We start from the raw sequence: 20,663 nt of genomic DNA, 5'->3' as shown, positions 1-20,663 counted from the left end.
AGGCAAGAGAATCGCATAAGCCCAACAGTTAGAGGTTGCTGTGAGCCGTGTGATGCCATGGCACTCTACCCGAGGGTGGTACAGTGAGACTTTGTCTCTACAAAAAAAAAAAAAAAAAAATCCCACCTCCTGCCCAATTGGGCAGTATGGTTTTTCATTCTACTGGAACCAGTGTCACACTCCTAATCTACCTTAAGTTGAAGGAATTGAGGCTAAAATGTCTCTTACCTTTTAAGATACTTCCTAACTGCAGCCTGCAGGTTGGTTTGAATATCTGTGTTGTGGCTCCCTTAGTCTCCGAGCTTCCTCATGATTCATCTTGTTTGCGGTTGTGACCCAGGGCAGGAAGGACGTGGGTATTTAGTGTGTTTTTGAAGAAGGAAGGAAGAAATATTGGTTAGTGTGGGGGGTTTGTGGGTTTTGCATTGGTAATTCAGGTAGAAGGAATAGGGCATTTTATCCACACAGATTTCTAAAGTCTAAAATTTTTCTGACAGGCAGTTAGACCTAACAGTATGTTATTCCTATTTACAATGTGGTATCTTTTTTTGTTTGTTTGTTTGTTTGTTTGTTTTGAGACAGGGCCTCACTCTGCCACCTTGGCTAGAGTGCAGTATCATCACAGCTCACTACAACCTCAGGCTCCTGGGGTTGAGCAATCCCCCTCCTTCCCAAGTAGCTGGGACTACAAGTGCCCCCCCACCACACCCAGCTAATTTTTCTGTTTTTAATAGAGATAGCATCTCGCTCTTGCTCATCTAGTCTCGAACTCCTGAGCTCAAGGACTTGAGTGCTGGGATTACAGGGGTGAGCCACAGTGCTCAGGCTCAAAAGTGGCCTCTTTTACTCTACTTTACAGAAATAAAGTAGGAAAATGAACGTGTTGTGTGGATCAAAGGTTATGAATAATTGTCAAATTAGTCTAGTGTGGCTGTCTAAACTGGAATTAGAAGACTGGCCTGTTTTGATTCATTTGTGCAGTTAACTTTTGCACGTGATCACGTGTTCTGTTTTTAAAAGGACTACTGTGAGGTCAACCTGCTGCTTGGCCTAAGGGTAGTGAGCATGGGATGTGTCAGCACATCCTGGGGCCAGACGTCTCCAGAGCTTAAAGAAGGGAGCTCTGCCTCCTTCTCAGAGCTGAGAACAGTTACTGTGGGGTCCTCTTTGGGCCGTCTACGCCATCTCTGCAGAAAGAGAGTCTTCACTGGGGACAGCATCCTGAGTGAGCTGAACTTCTGGGAGGTTGTGAAATACCATGTGAGTTAAGTTTCCTCTCTCTCTCCTCCCCAGTAGGTGGGGTGTGAAGGTGGGAATTAGCAACTGGAAAAGAGTTACAGAATTAAAATGGAACTTCCTTGTGGCTTTGAGAGGTGAACACTTGTGGGCTCACCAGTTTTCCATGACTCAACCCCGCAGAGACGTGGAAAGGATTGAATTGGGTGGAAATTGTGTAATTGTTACTCTGAACTTGATTATCCACAGAAAGAAGGTGGTAAAGGAAAGGAACCTGTTTTGAAGTTGTTAGCAGGTGGTGGTTGACAGTGTCCCAGGGGCCCCACTGTCCATCCTGTATGCTCGGTGGTTTTACTTTTGCTTCAGTCTGCCTTGATTTTGAATGTAAAGTTTAGTTGTAACCATCTTGGTGGGTTCACAGTGCTCAGCAACCCCCCATCCCACCCTTGGTGGGCACCCTGCTGCCCTCACTTGTAGATGGTGCTCTGCTGCCTGGGGCTGCCACCCAGTCAGCTGCTGTACCTTTTCCCCCATGGAGGACACCTGCCTGTGTCCTCACGACCCCCCCAAATGTAACCCCAAGGCAGCTGGCTGCCTGTTTACCCGCTGGGACCCGAGTGCTGCTGTCCTGGCTGGGATGTTTCCAGCACAGAGCTTCTTGGCACCTGATGATGATTCAAAAAATCATCCCCATATCAAGTGGAGTGTGGGTGAGCAGACATCTGGGCCTTTCAGCTCCACAGTGGGAAGAAGAGGGTGCAGTGGACCCTGTTGAGCTATGTGTTGGCATGTGGCAGGTTGAGCTTCTTTGCTGCCACAGGCCGTCCATGGTCTGCAAGACCACCTTCTGCCCTGTGCTTCTGGGAGGGCAGTGGCACTAATGCCTGCAGGAGAGGGAGGGAGTCAGCAGGGGCTGCAGTGATTCCAGAGACGTGGATTTGGTTCTGTATTTGGTTCTCTCTAACTGCTGAGGGCTGTGAAGGACCTGGACTCTGAACTTCTTCCCTGTGACAGCACAACTCCCTGTCCCTGCAGAGACACGCTGTAAGCAGGATGGTCCTTTCCCGACCACAGCACCACCTGTGCCACCCAGCCCCTCGCCCTCGCCAGAACCTGAGAGCCCCTCAGTGGAAAAGTACAACGTGAGTGGCAGCAACGGGACCTGCCTGCTGGCCAGCATGGGGCTGCAGCTGAACCTCACCTACGAGCGGAAGGACAACAAGGTAGGGGCTGTGCTTCTTACCGCTAGCTCAGGTCTGTGTCGGGGCCCTGCTTGGCAGAGTGCGAGTCATAGCACAGGAGCTGGTAGCTTTTTAGTGAGTTCTCTGGAACACAGACTTCCCACTGCTGGCATCATCACACCTGCTTCCTGTGACACAGACACTGCATGGCGGCAGAGGCGCCAGCTGGCCCACAGAGCCCCAGACGTGTGTTTGCACTTTGCAGAAAAGTTTGCTGACCTGGTAGAACCTAAGTTCCCCTAGCATCTCCCAGGCAGACACTGTCTCACTTGAAGCCATGTGGTTTCTCCCAAGTGGTGTGGGTCTCGGGCTGCAGCAGGGCATGGCTTGAGGCAGTCTCTAGCATGTGGCTGTTCAGGGCAGGGCAGGTGTTGGGCACTGCACCCACCTCCACGCAGGGACACGGCATTCTGAAAGCGGCAATCAGTAGTGGGAAAAATTCGTTTTAGAATTTGGAAGTCTTCACTAGTGCAGACTTTTGTTGTTTTACTTCTGGGTTTGGTTAAAATCAATGTGGGCCTGAATCTACTGTTTTAGAATTGTCTTGATTTTTCAAGAGTGTAGAGGACCCACAGCCTGAAGTGGCAACCTGCTTGCATTCCTTATGCAGACTGTGACTCGAGTGTTCAACGTCAACCCGAACAAGACCTGGGCCAATGGGACTTGTAGCTCCAGTCAAGTGACCCTGGACCTGCGGAGTGAGGACATTGCCCTCCTGGTCTTCCAGTTTGGGATGGTGAGAGGCTCTGAGGCCATTGTTCCTCTGGGGACTCCTCTGCCTTTGCTTTCTGCCATGACCTCTGTACCTGTAGCACAGGGGGCCAGGGCTGCCCGAGGGGCCTTCACTTTTGTCTGCTTTCCCTCTGTAGTGGGCCGCTTGGTTCCTCAGCCTTCTCGAACCCTTCAGCATTCACAAACACCATTCACTTCTGCATTGGAGGTTGGCTGCAGAGGGGAGAGGGGTACAGGGCCCAGGCCCAGGCCCAGGCCCTGCTGCTGCAAGGCTGCTCCATCTCCTGGCTGCAGACATTACTGCCCTGCTGCGTTTGCCTGGGAAGAACCTCAGGCAAAGTTAGCAAAATAATAGATGAAGATATAAATGCCACTTACAGATTCTTTAAATATGCTGTGCCAGTGAATGACAGTTGAGTCTCTTGTAATAACTGTACCTTATCCTGCTTCCCTATACCATTCAGAAAAGGTTTTCTTGTTGAGCATGTGCTCTGGGAATCCCCATCTTTGGCAGAGAATCCTGTTCTTTTTATAGACTATTGTGCAGTGCTGTTGTAACACAAATACAGAATTCAGACACTACCAAATGGCTTTTCAAGTTTGGTGATAAATGTATGGATGTAGTAAGTGGTTAAGGATTTTTTTCTTTCTTTCTTTCTTTTTTTAATTTTTAATTTTTATTTTTAATTTCAGTGTGCTTGTTTTTTCTTTCTTTTTAAGAATGCAAGTTCTAGCCGGTTTTTCCTGCAAGAAATCCAGTTGAACATGACTCTTGCCGACGCTCGAGGTGAGGCTCACAGTTCTTGCGGCCTCCCCTCCCCACTCCATCTGGTTGCTGTCCCCTCGTAACCAGATGTTCATGTGCCTTGCAGACCCCCACTTCAGAGCTTCCAATGGCTCGCTCATGGCGCTACAGGCCACCCTGGGCAATTCCTACAAGTGCAATGCCCAGGAGCATGTTCAGGTCACGAAGGCATTTTCTGTCAATATCTTCAAAGTCTGGGTCCAGGCCTTCAAGGTGGAAGATGGCAAGTTTGGATCTGGTGAGTAGCACAGTGGGCAGCATTTAGGGAGATGGTGATGATAGAGCACTTTAGACTCTTCCTGTGGGCTTGGTGCCTGTGGCTCAAATGGCTAAGGCGCCAGCCACATACACCTGAGCTGGTGGGTTCGAATCCAGCCTGGGCCTGCCAAACAACAATGACAGCTGCAACAAAAAATAGCCGGGCGTTGTGGCAGGTGCCTGTCGCCCCAGCTACTTGGGAGGCAGAGGCAGGAGAATCACGTGAGCCCAGGAGTTGGAGGTTGCTGTGAGCTGCGATGCTGTGCTACTCTACCTAGGGTGACAGCTTGAGGCTCTGTCTCAAAAGAGAAAAAAAAAAAAGAAAGAAATTAGGTTCTTCCTGTGAACACTGAACAGCTTCATGTTGGGTGTGTAAAGTTTTAGGGGGAGGATCCTCTTTCCTTTGCTCTTCCCAGTTGAAGAGATTTGGAGAAAATTGCCATTTACAGATACAGACACCTGACACCATGTAAGAATAAGGTAGTCATTTTAGGAAATGGTGTCTATCTGCTTTGCTCCCATGAGATTCGAATGTAAAAATGTTACCTGCTGTGTTCCACGTTGTAGAAGGGCCCAGAGGCTCTAGACACAGCACACCTGACTGGCTGCGTCCACATTGAGTGGTGGCTGTGGGTTCTGATGGGGGAGAAGTCACTCTTGTGATCCCTGCCTCTGTCATGCACCCTGAGGGATGGTTACCTGGATCTGGCACCTCCTGCCTTGGCCTCTCCTTCCCCTTGCTGGCTGAGGGAGGAGGGTAGTGGCATGGCAGGGGTGATGGGGCTGGTGCCTGCTTGCCTTCGCAGTGGAGGAGTGTCTGCTGGATGAGGATAGCATGCTGATCCCAGTGGCCGTGGGGGGCGCCCTGGCCGGGCTGGTCCTAACAGTGCTCATCGCCTACCTCGTTGGCCGGAAGAGGAGCCACGCCGGCTATCAGACAATTTAGGCTGCTGCTTGCACAGATGCGGCAGCCGCAGGGTCTGTATTCCCCTGGGCTGAGGGCGTGTTGGCGGGAGGCACACTGTTGTTCAAATCTGCTTTATCAAATGTGAAGTTCATCTTGCAACATTTACTATGCACAAAAGAGTAACTATTGAAATGACGGTGTTAATTTTGCTAACTGGGTTAAATATTTTGCTAACTGGTTAAATGTTAATATTTACCAAAGTAGAACTTGAGGGAGAGAAGAGTGCTTTTCTCAGCCGGCTCTGGCTGCACTATCATTTGACACTTTACGATTCTGGTGTTTGGTTCTTCACTCTTTACTCAGATTTAAGCCTCACAAGGGACATTCTCTGGTCCTCACGCTTAGGACCTGTGAAGGTTGGCTAATTGTTAGGCTGATGCGCTTAAGAAATTAAAAATAGTAGGGACGAAAAATCTTGAAACAGAAGTACTTCAAAAGATGAACATCTGGAATGCTTAAATTAAGCTTTAAGGCCAGGAGGGGCTGGCCCTGGGTGGCAGCAAGGGGGTGTTGGGAAGGCACTCTGTGTGTCCTCTGGTGTCTCCATCTTGCCACTCAAGAGCTGGCACTTTTTTAAATATAAAAATAGGTGTTGTTTTTATTTACTTTTTTTGTAAAGTGGTTTTCAGTCTTCTGTTTGGCATTCAGGGTGATCCCTTTCTGCGCTGTGTACAATGATAGATAATTCACTCCTGATTTACCTGCTGTGGCTTGGGTGGGTTGTACACTGAGGACCGGCTCCATGTGACGCGTTGCCTGTAACAATGCTAATAAAAACCTGTCTTTTTGTCTAGACCTTGTCCTTTTTTCAGCTGAGATGAGAGATGAAGGAATGATTTTAGGGAAGGTGGGGTGGGGGGTTTCCCCCGCGCAGGCTGGTTTTGGGGAGAGTTGATGTGGCAAGTCTTCTGGGTGGTGGTTTGAAGAGATGTGATTTTTTTGTTTGTTTGAGATAGAGTCTCAAACTGTCACCCTGGCTAGAGTGCTGCAGCATTGAAGCTTACAGCAAGCTCAACTCAGGCTCAAGCGATCCTCTTGCCTCAGTTTTTCTATTTTTAGTAGAGACGGGGTCTTGCTGTTGCTCAGGCTGGTCTCGAACTCGTGAGCTCAAGCATTCTGCCTGCCTTGGCCTCCTAGAGTGCTAGGATTACAGGTGTGAACCACTGCGCTTGGCCGAGATGTTTTGACAGTACAGCCATAGTGTGGTCTCTTCTGTAAACACCCAGTGTGTCTTGAGAAACACGTGAAAAGGGAAGGCAGGTGTGGAGAAAGCCGGTACACAGGCTTCCAGGGCTCCTGGGGGGCCTTCTGTCCTGTCTGCCGAGGCAGAGGCCCTGCCATGTGCACCCAGCTTCCCCTTTAGGGTGTTCTCACAACTTCCTCCACATGCTGAGAAGATGTGTGAAAGGCCTAAGAACCTGGATTTAAAGTAAGTAAAAGCCACAATGTTCAGGCCGAGGCCCTGGTGGCCCAAGCACCCTTTAGGGAGGCGCCTTTGCTCCACTGAGCCACGCTGTCAGCCCAGGACTGTAATCCTCCTCTCCAGGAAGATGGGCCCCACCCTGTGAGGTGTGCTAGGAGTTTCCAAAGCGGGAACTTAGGTCTAAGGTGTAACCTTGCTGTTTTTAAGCAAAAAGCAAAACCCTGCACACTGTCAGGATCCATAGACTGTGGTCAGAGAATCTCAGGACCTGAGATTGCGGCTCCCCAAGGCCATGTCCCAGAACCTGCTGACCGCACAAGAGCCTGCAGTTGGGTGGCTCTGAGACTCCAGCCACCTGTGCAGTTCTGCATACTGTGGTATTGGTGACATTCTGAAGGTCCCGCAGTGATTTGGGGAGGTACTTCCCAGATTGTCGGTCTCTCTAGTCTGGGCCGTGCAGGTGAGCCAGAATGGTTGTGGTTCCTCTGCGCCTGACCTGGGTCAGGGCCTGTGGTGCCAGTGCTCAGGCCTTTGCAGAGATTTCAGGATTTTACAGCGTCCCAGGAGTGAAGAACACTTTAAAAGTGGCCTGTGTTGGAGCCTCGATGGCTACAGCTTTGGAGGCCCCAGGCCAAGGCTGACGGGGAAAGGTCTGGGGCCACACACCTGTGGCAGGGGCTTCCGAGGCCACGTCAGGTAGTGGGCACCAGCCAGGGGTGTTCCAGAGGACAGAGGTGACCACGCTGTGGGACCTAGGCTGCCTGAGTGTGGGAAGTTGTGGTGAAAGGCTGGCCTTATGTAGCCCACCCCGTCAGTGCCCCGTTCTAGGAACAAGGAGTCGTGACCTGGGGTGTTAGTGCATTATCTAGTCCTGACCCAGCTTTACTGGTGGTACATCCCCAGGGGTTGTAAGTGCCTTGGTGCCAAGACCTGTATGCCTTGTGCTAAAGGTGAGGAGGGGCCCCCAGGCCGCTGCTGGGCACATCTACCCTGTGTCCTTTTAGACCGCCTCCCCTTGGCTGTGGCTCTTGGAGTCCTGTACCCCTAAGGCCCTGTCTCCTGTGGGGTGGCGACATGAAACAGTGGCACAAACAGGACTAGCCTGAGTATAGAGAAGAGTCTGAAACTGCAGCAAACTGTGCTAAAAGAAAAAGCGATTCAAAGAAATTAAAGGGAATGTATAGGTCATACTGCTAAGCAGGGCAGGTGACCTCCGGGTGGCGTGGGTTATGTCCCACACGCTTCCCCTCTGTGCCCAGCTCATCCCTGCAGCCTCAGGCTGGCCTCTCGGGAATTCAGCTCTGCCTTGTGGCAGGTTTGTTCACTTGGAGGCAGCACTGCCTTTCAGAGCTTTGAGCCCTGAGGGGGTCGCTTCCCAGCTGAGGCCCAAGATAAGTTGGCCACACCAAGGTTCCTGGTCAAACTTTCTCATCTCCTCCATCATCCATGCTTGTCTGTTCCATTTCGTCTAAAGAGAAATCTCTGGTTACACGTACAAGCTTCATGTAAAGGCCAGTGCCACAGAGAGAAAAAGGGCAGTGTGTACATCATGCTATACCAGTGACAGTCCACTATGATTTTAATTTAACATTTGTCTGAGAAGCTGAAAATGACAAACTCACAGTTAGTGACATATTTTATTATATACATATGTACGTCCCTCATATTTTGTATCTGGTAAAAGTAGTTTTTCTTTAGAAATGACTTCATAGCTAAAACCCAAAGGTTGCAGAATGTGACATCATTTTAAATTACTCTTTTATAAAATTCACAACTAAAGTGCAGTGACATCAAGTATTTACAGCCCAAAAGGAAGGTGGTAAAAACTGGTGCAGCTCCATCACCAGTGCCTGGGGCCAGCTCAGCCTTGCGCCAGCAGCCTGGCCCTGCAGCTCTCACGCAGCTTGTTCACAGTCATCAGGGGTAAGCTTCCGGGTTCTGAAAATATTTTCTAGAATGGAAATACAATTAATTTAAAACGACAACACATTTTTGCCTTAGCTTTTCAGACCAACAGATGGACAGACAGAGGAAAGGCCACACGTCTCAACTATGAACTGTGTGGGCAGGTTCTGGCTGCCCCCAGGTGGTTCCCCAAGGCCAGCCCACTGCAGGCAGTGATGAGTGGTCCAAGCCTGGGAGTCCCTTGGCTCTGCCTGCACTGGGGCCCAGGACATCCGGGAAGAAGTCGGGGTTATAGAGAAGCGGGGTGGCAATCAGAAATATCTCTATGTGGACAGCACACGCCCCTGTGATCCCCACCATGGGGTGAGAAAGACACGGTATGCCACAGGTGAAGAGAGTAGTTTGGGGGAGGCCAGGTGTCCCGGTTAAGGACATAGTCCTGTGGGGCTGCTAGTGGCTCCCCAGGAGAGGATGATCCCTTCAGCCAGCAGCCATTCAGCAGGTGAGATGCGTGGACTGCTGATCTCGAGGAGAGGTGCTGTCCAGCCACCTTGGGGAACAGCCCTCTCCTTCAGGACAAACACAAGCTGTTTTCCTTGGTTCTCTTCCATAGCTCTTCATTTTAATGAGTCCTTCACCATCTGTGAATCCCAAGTTCTGAGGTAACCCAAAGGCCTGTGTGCCTTTTCTGTCTGTGATCTATACTTAACCTCTGAACAAAGCACCAATTCTAAGGAAGTAAAAGCCCACTGTTAGCAGACCCCAAATTTTTGACCAACTGCAGGGCTGGGCTAAGGCATCACCAAGCAAGGCGGAAAACAGGGTCCCTGCCAAACACCACCCAGGGTGGTGTCACCTTTATTCACTCAGGAAGCTGTTGGCTGCTCCTCTGGCTGTGGAAGCCAGTTAATCCAAGGTGTGGGCAGCACGAGGGCTTGCAGCCAGCCCCTGGACAGCCTACAAAGAGACCCTCCTGTGTGCACAGGTCACCCACAACTGTGGGAAGTGCAGTTCAGAGGCTGTGGAGGAATTGTCTCGACTGGACAAATCCTCCCTGATGGGCTGCTGTGACCTCCAAGTGCCTTCTCTGCATGCTCCGGGAAGGGCTTGGGGAGCCCACCATCTGCAGGGGGCACTGCGCCTGTGGTGACTGTCCAGTGAATCTGGAGTGAACTGTCTCATCTGTCACCATGTCCCTCTCTTTGATGAGGCACTGGGTGGTGAGTGTGATGGCACAGCTGCAGTACTGCTCAGGCCCACTACGCCAGCTGTGTGGGTTGGGGGTGGCACTGAGCTGTGTTCTGTGACCACAGCCCCTGTAGCAGGTGGGCAAAGGTTCACTTACCCCATGTCCAGCTACACCCAGGAGCTACCCCACATTCAGAGCTGTGACAAGGCCACACATGTATTTTCTGGCTGGGTGTCCTGGATTCTTTCTGAATGAAGACAGTCCCAGCCCCTAAAACACCACCCTGCATTACCCGACAATGTTCGCAGCCTCCTGATGGAAAGCCACCCCCTCCCACTGGGCTTCTAACCCACATGCCATGGGCTGGAGGGCCAGCAGGTGCACTTGGGCACTTTCTCAAAAGTGTTTAAAAGTGAAGACGGTGGGTCACACCTGTTATGTCAGGATGTGAGGCCAAGGCAGGAGTGTTTGAGGCCAAGAGTTTGAGACTGGCCTGGGCAACACAGTGAGACCCCGTCTCAAAAACAAAAAATAGCTGAGTGTGGTGGCAGGTGCCTGTCATCCCAGCTACCCAGGAGGCTGAGGCAGGAGAATCACTTGAGTCCAGGAGCCTGAAGGTGCTGTGAGCTGTAATGATGCCTCTGCACTCCATCTGGGTCATACAGTGAGACCTTGTCTCAGAAAGGAAAAAGTGAGATGGACTTCTGGGCTCCTGGGCTCTAGCAGTCCATCTGGTCTTCTGGGGCAACTCCCAACTCAGGGTTGTGCTCACAGCCTCTGCCTCTTCTCAGCAGGGCCTGGGTCATTCCAAGTTAGTCTATACACCCTGCACTGGGCCTGGGGCCTGGCGGGGATGCCCTGACCTCAGGGATCAGCCCCAGTTGGGCCGAGAGCAGATCCAGTGTGGTGAACTGAGAAGAAAAGGCCGAGGTAGACAGGCGCTTAGGAAGGCCCTGCAGGCACCAGCCACAGGCCCTGGTCAGGGGAGAGACGCTGGCCACAGCAGGCAGACAGCCCTGCAGTGCCCTGAAAGCTGCAGATGCTTGGCCAAGCACTGCACTCACCTGCATGAGAGTGTGGCAGTCCATCACGAGGTGCCCTTTGGTGATCTGCTTGAACTTCTCACAGACATCTGCAGTGCTTGTGGCTTCCAAAATGAACGCCTGGTGTTGCTTAATCAAGGTCAGAGCCACTCGGAAGATAATCTTGGAGCCTTCATTGAACAAACAGTCCCAGACCCGAAGTACTGTCTGCAGAGAGAGAGAAACCCCTTGTCAGGCCCAAGGCAGCCTGCACCGCTCTAGGGCCTGCTTGAGGCACTCACCTCCACGGGAAGAACATCCACAAATAGGCAGATGAACCAGCGAGATACCAGCAGGGTCCATGGCACACTGTGGTGATCCAGCAGGGCCCCCACGGCTGGCAGCTTCGTTGTCACCAGCTCTCCGAGGACCTCCTGGTCGGTCTTGAGGCCCAGCATTGCCGGGCTGTAGTAATCTGCCAGGTGGAGGGGGAGGAGACCAGGAGATGTATGTCATACTCCACAAGCCATCAGCCCTAACAGCCTCCTCCTCTCAGTCCCCTTGGAGCCAGGGGAGTAAAACGGTAGTCCTGGAGGACCCTTCCCAGAGAGAGGAAGGCAGAGGCCAGAGCCCTGCTTATACAGGGTCCTGGAGATCACATCCCACCTCAAGGTCTGTAGGGGGCTCCAGAGGGTAAGGCCCATTGCTGCCCAGCTCAGCCCTACCCCAATGGGTGTCAGTTAAAATCTACAGGTGGAAAACGGACTCAGACATGATGGCACACCCATATTGGTTTTTTGAGACAGAGTCTCACTCTGTTGCCCTGGGTAGAGTGCTGTGTCCTCATCCTAGCTCACAGCAACCTCAAACTCCTGGGATCAAGTGATCCTCCTGCCTCAGCCTCCTGAAAAACTGAGATTGCAGGTGCTCACAACACCTGGCTAGTTTTCCTATTTTTATTAGAGAGATGGGGTCTCGCTTTGCTCAGGCTGGTCTCCAACTCCTAAGCTCAGGCCATCTACCTGTCTAGGCCTCCCAGAGTGCTGGGATTACAGGTGTGAGCTTCTTTCTTGGTCAGTATTTTTGTTTAAGACAAGGTCTTGCTCTATTGTACAGGCTCGAGTACAGTGGTGTCGTCATAGCTCCCCACAGCCTTGAACTCCTGGGCTCATGTGATCCTCCTGCCTCACCCTCCCAAAGTGCTGGGACTACAGGCACCACACCTACGTTCATAGCAGCATTAGTCATGACAGGCAAAAGTTGGAAACAAGAAGTTTGGGTGGAATAGATGATCAGAGAAGCAAACAGCATCCACACCCAGGGACATCACTCAGCCTTACGAAGTATAGGGTACAACACGGGCTGCAGCCTGGGCAACCCTTCCTCTGTGTGAAGTGGCTAGACGAGGACCAGCATATGTGGGGTCCCTGGACTAGTTGAGTCCAGAGCCACAAAAGGAGAATGTGGTGCCGGGGCTGGGAGGGTGGAAAGGAGGGAAGGAAAGTCCGTGTTTAGAGGGGACAATCTCTGCTGCACAGGGTGGGAGGAGCCTCTTAGATGGAGGGCGATGACCATGGGACAAGGGTGTGAATGTTCCTCCATGCCACTGAGCTGAGCACTGGGACATGGTTCAGGCGGAATTTCTGTTACACGTATTTACCCATAATAAAAACAAAACAATGGGTGGCGCCTGTGGCTCAAGGAGTAGGGCGCTGGTCCCATATGCCGGAGGTGGTGGGTTCAAACCCAGCCCCGGCCAAAAAAAAAAAAAAAAAAAATCTTGGTGCATGTCCAGTGGCTTGGGATTAATAGGCTTCCTCATCTTGAAACATTCCAAGCCTTTAGACAAAGCTTTGTTTTTCTTTTCTTTTTTTGAGACAGAGTCTCCTTTGTCACCCTAGGTAGAATGCTGTGGTGTCACAGCTCACAGCAACCTCCAACTCCTGGGCTTAGGTGATTCTCTTGCCTCAGCCTCCCGAGTAGCTGGGACTATAGGTGCCTGGCTATTTTTTGGTTGTAGTTGTCATTGTTGTTTGGCAGGCCCAGGCTGGATTCAAACCTACCAGCTCTGGTGTATATGGCTGGCGCCTTAGCCACTTGAGCTATAGGTGCCAAGCCAAAGCTTCATTTCTTTAACCAAAGCGTCTTTAAGCCACCTACATCCGGTAATGCCTCTGCTTGAAGATGTCCCAGCTTTTTAGGCCAAACCAATATATGCCTTTTGTATACTGATGTGACTTTAGGTGCAATTCTGTCTCCAAACTGACCCAGCCACAGGGAGTCCACTTGCTCAAGGCCTCATGAGTGTGGCTCTGGGCCATGGTCACTCATACCAGGCTCAGAATAAACCTCTTCAAATTACTCCTCAGTTGGGCAGTGCCTGTGGCTCAGTGGGTAGGGCACTGGCCCCATATACCGAGGGTGGCGGGTTTGAACCCAGCCCTGGCCAAACTGCAACAAAAAACTCTTAAAAAAAAAAAAAAACAAACAAACAAATTACTCTACAGTTTGGGTTCTTTTCTTCTGACAGTTTATTTTGAATGAACATTTGTTTTACCAAAGCATTTGGGGTTCCTGCTTAATTTATTAGCTTGTTAACATGTGTTACAATAAATTTTATTGCTTGCTTTATGCTATTAAATAACTTAGTAAGTAGTAATCTATGTCATAAGTGTTTGTTAGCACACACTGCAACCAACAAGGCATCTTATCCTGTGCCATATCCAGTCTGGCAGTTCTCCCTGGCAGGAGGGATGAGCTTGGTTAAAATACAATGATCAGGCTCGGTGCCTGTGGCTCATTCGGCTAAGGTGCCAGCCACATACACCTGAGCTGGCGGGTTCGAATCCAGCCTGGGCCTGTCAAACAACAGTGACAGCTGCAACCAAAAAATAGCCAGGTGCTGTGGCGGGCACCTGTAGTCCCAGCTACTTGGGAGGCAGAGGCAGGAGAATCGCTTGAGCCTAGGAGTTGGAGGTTGCTGTGATGCCATAGCACTCTACCCAGGGAGACGGCTTGAAACTCTGACTCAGAAATAAATAAATAAAAATACAGTTATCACATATTTGATGGTGATGTTACTGATGTTCAGAGAGTGAGCACATGGTGAAGTATGTTTAACATAAAAGTACTTGAGGGCAATTTAACCAAAGCCAATTCAGTCACACAACTCCAAGGACTAAAACATTCTTCCCTTTCATAACCTTATCTTGCATCCATCTGTTTGTTTGTGACAGAGTTTCACTCTTAGTCACCCTGGGTAGAGTGCTTTGGCATCATACCTCACAGCAACCTCAAACTCTTGGGCTCAAGCAGTCCTCTTGCTTTAGCCTCCTGAGGTGAGTAGCTGGGACTCCAGGTGCCCACCACAATGCCCCGGCTATTTCTAGAGTTGCAGGGTCTCACTCTTGCTCAGGCTGGTCTCAAACTCTTGAGTTCAGGCTATCCACCTGCTTTGGCCTAGCAGAGTGCTGGGATGCCCAGTTTGCGTCCCTCTCTTGGACCTTTGTGAGAGTTGCGCTTCCTTAGTTGAGCGCATTCTGTTCCACATCCACAAGTGGCACCAAGTGGCTTTGGCCCAGCACAGAGCAGCTTAGAGCAACTTCTAAAAATAGAGGCACTAAGCACATGCCCTGCACTCCAAAGGCTGAGCGAAGGCCCAGGGGGGTTAAAGTAAACCCAGGCACTCACTTCACTCCTCAACATACTTCTCTGGAATGCTGAAGGCTCTGGGCATGGGCACAGGGAGAGGTCATCAGGCTCTTCCTTCATAGCTAGCTGGCAGGCTCTCGTGTTCCCATCCAGGCCCCTTTCCCTGTCCTGGGCACACCCACACCTCTGCAAACAACTGAAACTACACTGCCCTGATGTGGACAGACTGCCTGCTGGGTGGGAAGCAGCCATGCCCAAATCCAGCTGCAGCAGCCTCCAAGGGCTGCCACCTCCTGAATGCACCGTGGCTACTTTCCAAATCCTCCATAATGAGCACACCAAGTTGCACGGCCACACTCACACAACCACTCACACACGTGTTCTGTGGCTGCTGTCTCAGACCCATTGGGTGTCCCCTGGTGTTTTCCTTTGGACCGTGCAAGGTGTGGGCCAAGCCACTTTTTACCACTATCCTAATGGCAGTTGGCAAGCAGGACTCCGCACTGACAGCTGCTCTGTGGAGGGAGGCCATCTGTCTGCTTCAGTCTAAACCTAACCTGCTGAGGGACTCTATGAAAATGAGGACGGAACCCAGACCTTGACATCATTGAGGTTGCAATGCCTGTTGGAGAGGTCCCTTCCACCCAGATCCAGGTCAGTGTCTCACCCCAGCCTTGGCGGCTGCCAGCTCCTCAATGTTTAGCAGCTGCTTTAGGAGGCCAATCTACAACTCGGCACCTGCTGCTGTGGGTGAGCTGGGAACACCCTGGGTGGCTATGGTGCAGATCGCCAGGTTCCTGCTCAGCAAGCCTTGCTTAGCCCCTCTGGACAGGCCTTGCAGGCTGGTCATAGGGAACTGGTGCCCAATCCAGGTGCTACCAGGACCCCCAGGACCCCCGAGTGTCTGTGCCTCTGTTCTCCACCCCACCTGTGACCTTACATGGCATCAGAGGCACCCAGAAAGTAGCGTCCCTACAATTGCCAGCAGCTGTGTGACACAGACACTCCTGTCATTGACTGCCATTCCATCCCCACCAGAAAACATCTCCTCACAGGGAAAGGCCCCGGGTCGGCGCCCAGCGACTCCTCAATTCCACCCATCTGCGCACACCACAGTCCCAGTCAGCAGGGCCCTGGGGGGTGGGGCCTGTCAGCCTCCAGCAGCAGGGACCCAGGTCATCCTGCCTCAAAGCCTCAGTTGCTTCTCAGGATCTGCATGCGGGAGGAGACCGGAGGGTATGGATAGGACCCGGAGGGTGTCTCAGAGGGCAGCAGGGAGCCTCAGACGCAGGCACAGGCTCTGACCTCAAACTCCCGCCATTGGGGTGTCTGTCTCAAGCAAGTGGAGTTTCTTCTGTAAGTGTGTCACCTTGCCCTGTTAACGATGGAAGGACCCAGATGAGGCACCAAGTTCCGCATGAATGTGCCAGTTTGGCAGGTGGATTCTGCTGCACTAAAGGCAGTGAGAATCGGCAGGAAAAGAGCAAGGCCTGAGTTTCTGCTTCGGTAAAGGAAATTTCCACTATAGCGATGTCTCCTCTCTGGTGCTAGAATCCCATCACGAACTTTACAACCACCCCCCCCCCCCCCCGTAGGCCACACCCTTCATCCCTTCCCACCCAGAGGCCACATTCTGTGTTTTGGTTTCAGTTTGAGATGACACATGAGCTACAGGCCCTGCACCAAGTTCCAAATATCACCGCATGACGTGGGGAGCTCTCCCAGAACACAGGTTCCCTCCACATGTTTCTGACACAGGGAGACAGCATCCAGTGGCACTAACCAGAGCTGCTGGGCAGGGCGTGTCACTCACTTGCTCAGTGAGATTTCACCTGTCTCCGTATTGACAGAGTAGATGTGAGTGATGCAGAAAAATAACCAGGAGGAGCTACTGCCCAGGAGAGATGGCAGCCTCAGTGCCCAGGGAAGACACCTACCTGCAAGTGGGCAGGAGTGGTGTGGCTTGTTACAGGGTAGGAATCACCTGGCACCCCACTTGTGGTTTCCATCCAGACTGCAGGGGTGAAGCCTTTCTGTTCCCCATGGAGTCGGGATGCACCCAGGATGGGCAGTGCTGCTCTGTCCAGCAAGGACCTCGACCAAGAGCCCACGGGTGCCAGGGAGCAGGACAGGCATAGTGATAGCCTCCAGGGATGCTGAGGGAGTGGGGTGTGGTGGAGCCATGGAGACCTAGTTTCTCAGGAGGCTGAGGCTGGAGGATCACCTGAGTCCAGGGCCTCAACACTAGCCTGGGCAACATAGCAAGATCCCATCTCTCGAAAAGCAGCCAAGGCCAGCAGAGGCAGCAGCAAGGAGGATTGCGATTAGTGCCACTCTCTCCAGAGAGCAGCAGCCTGTATGGCCATTGTCCCAACCTCGGAGCGAAAGATCTACCTTCTCTGCACCTTTCCAACAAGGAAACATCCCTGTGGATGGGACAGTGATGCATACATGATGCACACAAAATGAGTTTCTTGGAGGCACAGGTGAATCTGGGACTGGGGCAACAGGTGCACAGATGGGCACAGAACAGCCACCAATACACAGCCTGCAAGGCTCGACACTGCCAGGGTCACCACCAACACAGCCAGCAAGGCCAGACACTGCCAGGGTCACTACCAACACAGCCAGCAGGCCCCCGACACTGCCAGGGTCACACCCTACACAGCCAGCAGGTCCCCGACACTGCCAGGGTCACCACCAGCACAGCCAGCAGGCCCCTGACACTGCCAAGGTCACCACCAACACAGCCAGCAGGCCCCCGACACTGCCAGGGTCACCACCAACACAGCCAGCAGGCCCCCGACACTGCCAGGGTCACCACCAACACAGCCAGCAGGCCCCCGACACTGCCAGGGTCACCTCCAACACAGCCAGCAGGCCCCCGACACTGCCAGGGTCACCATCAACACAGCCAGCAGGCCCCCGACACTGCCAGGGTCACCATCAACACAGCCAGCAGGCCCCCGACACTGCCAGGGTCACCACCAACACAGCCAGCAGGCCCCCGACACTGCCAGGGTCACCATCAACACAGCCAGCAGGTCCCCAACACTGCCATGGTCATGTCTAAAGGACTCACTGCCACGGTCATGTCTAAAGGACTCAGGGGCCAACCTGAAGAGGCTCCTGCTGGCCACAAATGGGGCAACCTGAGCCTCAAATGGAGTAATAACTGCAGTGGATTGAAACCCTCCCAACATATTAAATCCATGAGCTCACCATGACTGGACACACACTAACTGATCATTTTCAAATGATGGTAAGGAACCAACTTATTATCCTGAGAAGGGAACATAAAGGCAAAGGATCAAGGAATTATCCTGCCTTTTCTCAATGCACTTGGTGACCGTGAGTCCAGATCCCACTGCCATGTGCAAGAAAGTGGGAGAGGACACACCTGGTGCACCGGGGCCAGGAAAGCCTGGACCTCAGAGGGACGGAGTATCCCCTCTGTAAACCAAGGACACCAAAAAGGAATTTCACATTTCAAGCTGGTGAGACGAAGCTATGTGAGCAGCAGCCAGCAAAAAAATGTGTGGTGAGGACCTGGCCATGATGTGGGCTGTGGTGAAGGCCACACAGCCCTGCTCATGCCCTGGACGCCACCGAGTTGTACACATGACACAGGTGAACCATGTGGTGTGTGGTCCACACCCAACAAAGGATTCCCTTAAATGCTTGCATTTTTGAAAAATACATAAAGTGGCTGGGCTCAATGGCTCACACCTGTCAGCCAATGGGGCTCAAACAAAAGATATTTAATCTCTTCAAGACTCACTTTCTTCCTCATCTACAAAGCAGGGATAATCACATCAAGTTGCAGGCTAGTTGTGATGAATCCTGTTAACACACTTATAATTTTATTAGTAAAGTACAGGCAAGAATGCAGGGAGTGGATGAAATATTCTGACCCCTTCTTCATTACTTTAATTCTATTGCTGAATTTAGGCTAATAAGGTTTGCTTTAATGAAAAATACTTGCTCAGTAATAAAATCATCTCTTGACATAAAAGTAACTATGAAATCAATGAAGCTGCATCCATTTAGTGAGTGTGGGAAAATAATATTGCTTTTTTCCAAAGAGCTTATGGTTCCTAATTCAACATTCCTCACCTCTTCCTCTGATAGACAGTGCTTTAAAAAAAAAAATCACCTTAAATGTCCACATTATGCCAGCAAAGTTTTCTTCGAAGTAGAAAAGACCCCTTGCCAAGACTTTTCACTTCTCTTTCTTCTGAAGTACCCCCACAGAAATGAAAATATTCTGTAAATTATGAGGTTTCTAAACTTTAGGTGTAGCCTAAGAACTCTGGCTAAACACTGAGCAAAACCCAGGGTAATTTCTTATTTTAAGAGCCCATTACATTAGAACAATTATCTTAAACTCAGCAGTTTATTAGAGTATAAACTTTATCTGCTACAATTTAATTATGAGACCCTGCATGGGAAAGACAGTGGTCGTTCCTAATATACAGAGTTAGTTGTAAGAAATAGCTTATGGCAGCCAACAGGAAGAGAGCTCAGACTGCGGGCTGTTGTGTTCAGCCAGTTCACGATTTACAGTGAGAGGCTGAGGGCCACTCACTCAGAGATCCGCTGGTGGGGATCATTCGGTGGTAGAGCTGGGACTGAAACCTATAAAGGCGACCCCAAAACTGATGCACTTGGCCCCGGGGATGTGTCTCCAGTGACAAGGCAAGACCAACAGGGCATGCAACCCTCAGGGGAAGCCACTTGAGGACACGGAACTCTTGGCTGGGGCTCCGTGGCTTCTCACCGCCACCTCCGTTCTCAGGCGCCATGGGCTGTACCTGCCTGCCACATCTGGGCCAGTCCCTCCAGCTTGAGGGGAGCTTTTGGGGGATAGTAACTATCAACCTGCCTCTCTGTGAGGGTAACCAGGTTAGACTAGTTCTTCAGGACCTAAAGGTGTCAGTTCCTTTACTCACTGCCTGATTCGACCTCCAGGATGGCTCTCTCCCCATTTCTGAAGGTTCCTGAACTTGCATGCCCTCATGAGATTAGCAAGCACAGGGCTCCCCCCACCCCTGTCCGGGGCAGGGCCCTGTCTGCACCATCCTCCCACAAACCCCGCATGTGCCCTCAGTCACTCTAGGAGAGCCCATTTGTTACCACAGGACTTTGGGGTTGAGGGCTCAGGACCGTGGGAGCCTGAGTGTGGGTGGACAGAGCCTACGTGTAGCACCTTCTCACATTGTGCCCTAATGTTCTGCTAAACTGGGATGGGGTATTTGCTAGCAAAAGGAAATTTCTTCACACAGACCTTGTCTAAGTGACCAGCGAATACTGCGAAGTGCTTTCTTGCAACAACAGAGGCTTAGGAGGCCTGACGGAGCAAGTGTGGGGTGCAGATGAGGGGCAGATGCAGAGAGCAGACATGGGGTACAGACATGGGGCACAGGAAGCCTGAGGGGACAAGTGTGCGATGCAGGTGGGGGGCAGACATGTTGAGTAGACATGGGGCACAGGCAGGGGTTCAGATGTGAGGTGCAGGCCTGGGGTGCAGATGTGCGGTGCAGGTGGGGGCTGGCCTGGTGCAGGTGGGGGGAAGAGGTGGGGGCTGGCCTAGGGTGCAGGTGGGGGGACGAGCTGGGGGCTGGCTGAGGTGCACACAGTGGTAGGATGGCCTCACTGGGGGTGAATCTCAGTGCCCACTAGTCAGGAACTGAGTCTCAGTCATTTAATATGTCTTAGGCTCAGGCTCATCCTTTGCAGAAAAACAGAAATAAAAACTGTTTTGGGCTGGGTGCAGTGGCTCATGCCTGTAATCCCAGCACTCTGGGAGGCCAAGGTGGGTGGATTGCCTGAGCTCACAGGTTTGAGACCAGCCTGAGCCAGAGTGAGACCTCATCTCTAAAAATAGCCAGGTGTTGTGGCAGGCACCTGCCATCCCAACTACTTGGGAGGCTGAGGCAAGAGAATCGTTTGAGTCCAGGAGTTTGAGGTTGACACCACAGCACTCAACTGAGGGTGACATAGTGAGACTCTGTCTCAAAAATAAATAAGTAAAAAGGCCAGGTGCGGTGGCTCACGCCTGTAATCCCAGCACTTTGGGAGGCTGTGGTGGGTGGATTGCCTGAGCTCACAGGTTTGAGACCAGCCTAAGCCAGAGTGAGACCTCATCTCTAAAAATAGCCAGGTGTAGGGCGGTGCCTGTGGCTCAAGGAGTAGGGCGGTCCCATATGCCGGAGGTAGCGGGTTCAAACCTAG

General features: G+C 51.7%; 2 protein-coding genes across 3 annotated transcripts in view; one reads left to right on the top strand and one right to left on the bottom strand.

Annotated features, from left to right (window-relative positions):
• The window catches only part of LAMP1 (lysosomal associated membrane protein 1), a 28,169-nt gene extending 22,137 nt beyond the window's left edge, over positions 1 to 6,032 (top strand). The window contains exons 5-9 of the mRNA XM_053563033.1: positions 2,272 to 2,459; positions 3,088 to 3,213; positions 3,930 to 3,996; positions 4,082 to 4,252; positions 5,079 to 6,032. Of these exons, the coding sequence (XP_053419008.1) occupies positions 2,272 to 2,459; positions 3,088 to 3,213; positions 3,930 to 3,996; positions 4,082 to 4,252; positions 5,079 to 5,218 (692 nt within the window). The 3' untranslated portion in view covers positions 5,219 to 6,032. The remainder of the gene's footprint in view (positions 1 to 2,271; positions 2,460 to 3,087; positions 3,214 to 3,929; positions 3,997 to 4,081; positions 4,253 to 5,078) is intronic.
• A 2,230-nt stretch (positions 6,033 to 8,262) lies between these two features.
• The window catches only part of GRTP1 (growth hormone regulated TBC protein 1), a 28,233-nt gene continuing 15,832 nt past the window's right edge, over positions 8,263 to 20,663 (bottom strand). For both annotated transcript variants that reach the window (XM_053563037.1, XM_053563036.1), the window contains exons 6-8: positions 11,081 to 11,253; positions 10,821 to 11,006; positions 8,263 to 8,613 (exon numbers count right to left, since the gene is read on the bottom strand). In XM_053563037.1, coding sequence (XP_053419012.1) covers positions 8,524 to 8,613; positions 10,821 to 11,006; positions 11,081 to 11,253 — 449 coding nt within the window. In that variant the 3' untranslated portion in view covers positions 8,263 to 8,523. The remainder of the gene's footprint in view (positions 8,614 to 10,820; positions 11,007 to 11,080; positions 11,254 to 20,663) is intronic.

The sequence above is a fragment of the Nycticebus coucang genome, chromosome 15 (assembly GCF_027406575.1).
Source record: "Nycticebus coucang isolate mNycCou1 chromosome 15, mNycCou1.pri, whole genome shotgun sequence".
In the NCBI taxonomy this organism is placed as follows: domain Eukaryota; kingdom Metazoa; phylum Chordata; class Mammalia; order Primates; family Lorisidae; genus Nycticebus; species Nycticebus coucang.
Note: the sequence above shows the minus strand (reverse complement) of the source record. Positions and strands in the feature narration are given on the sequence as shown.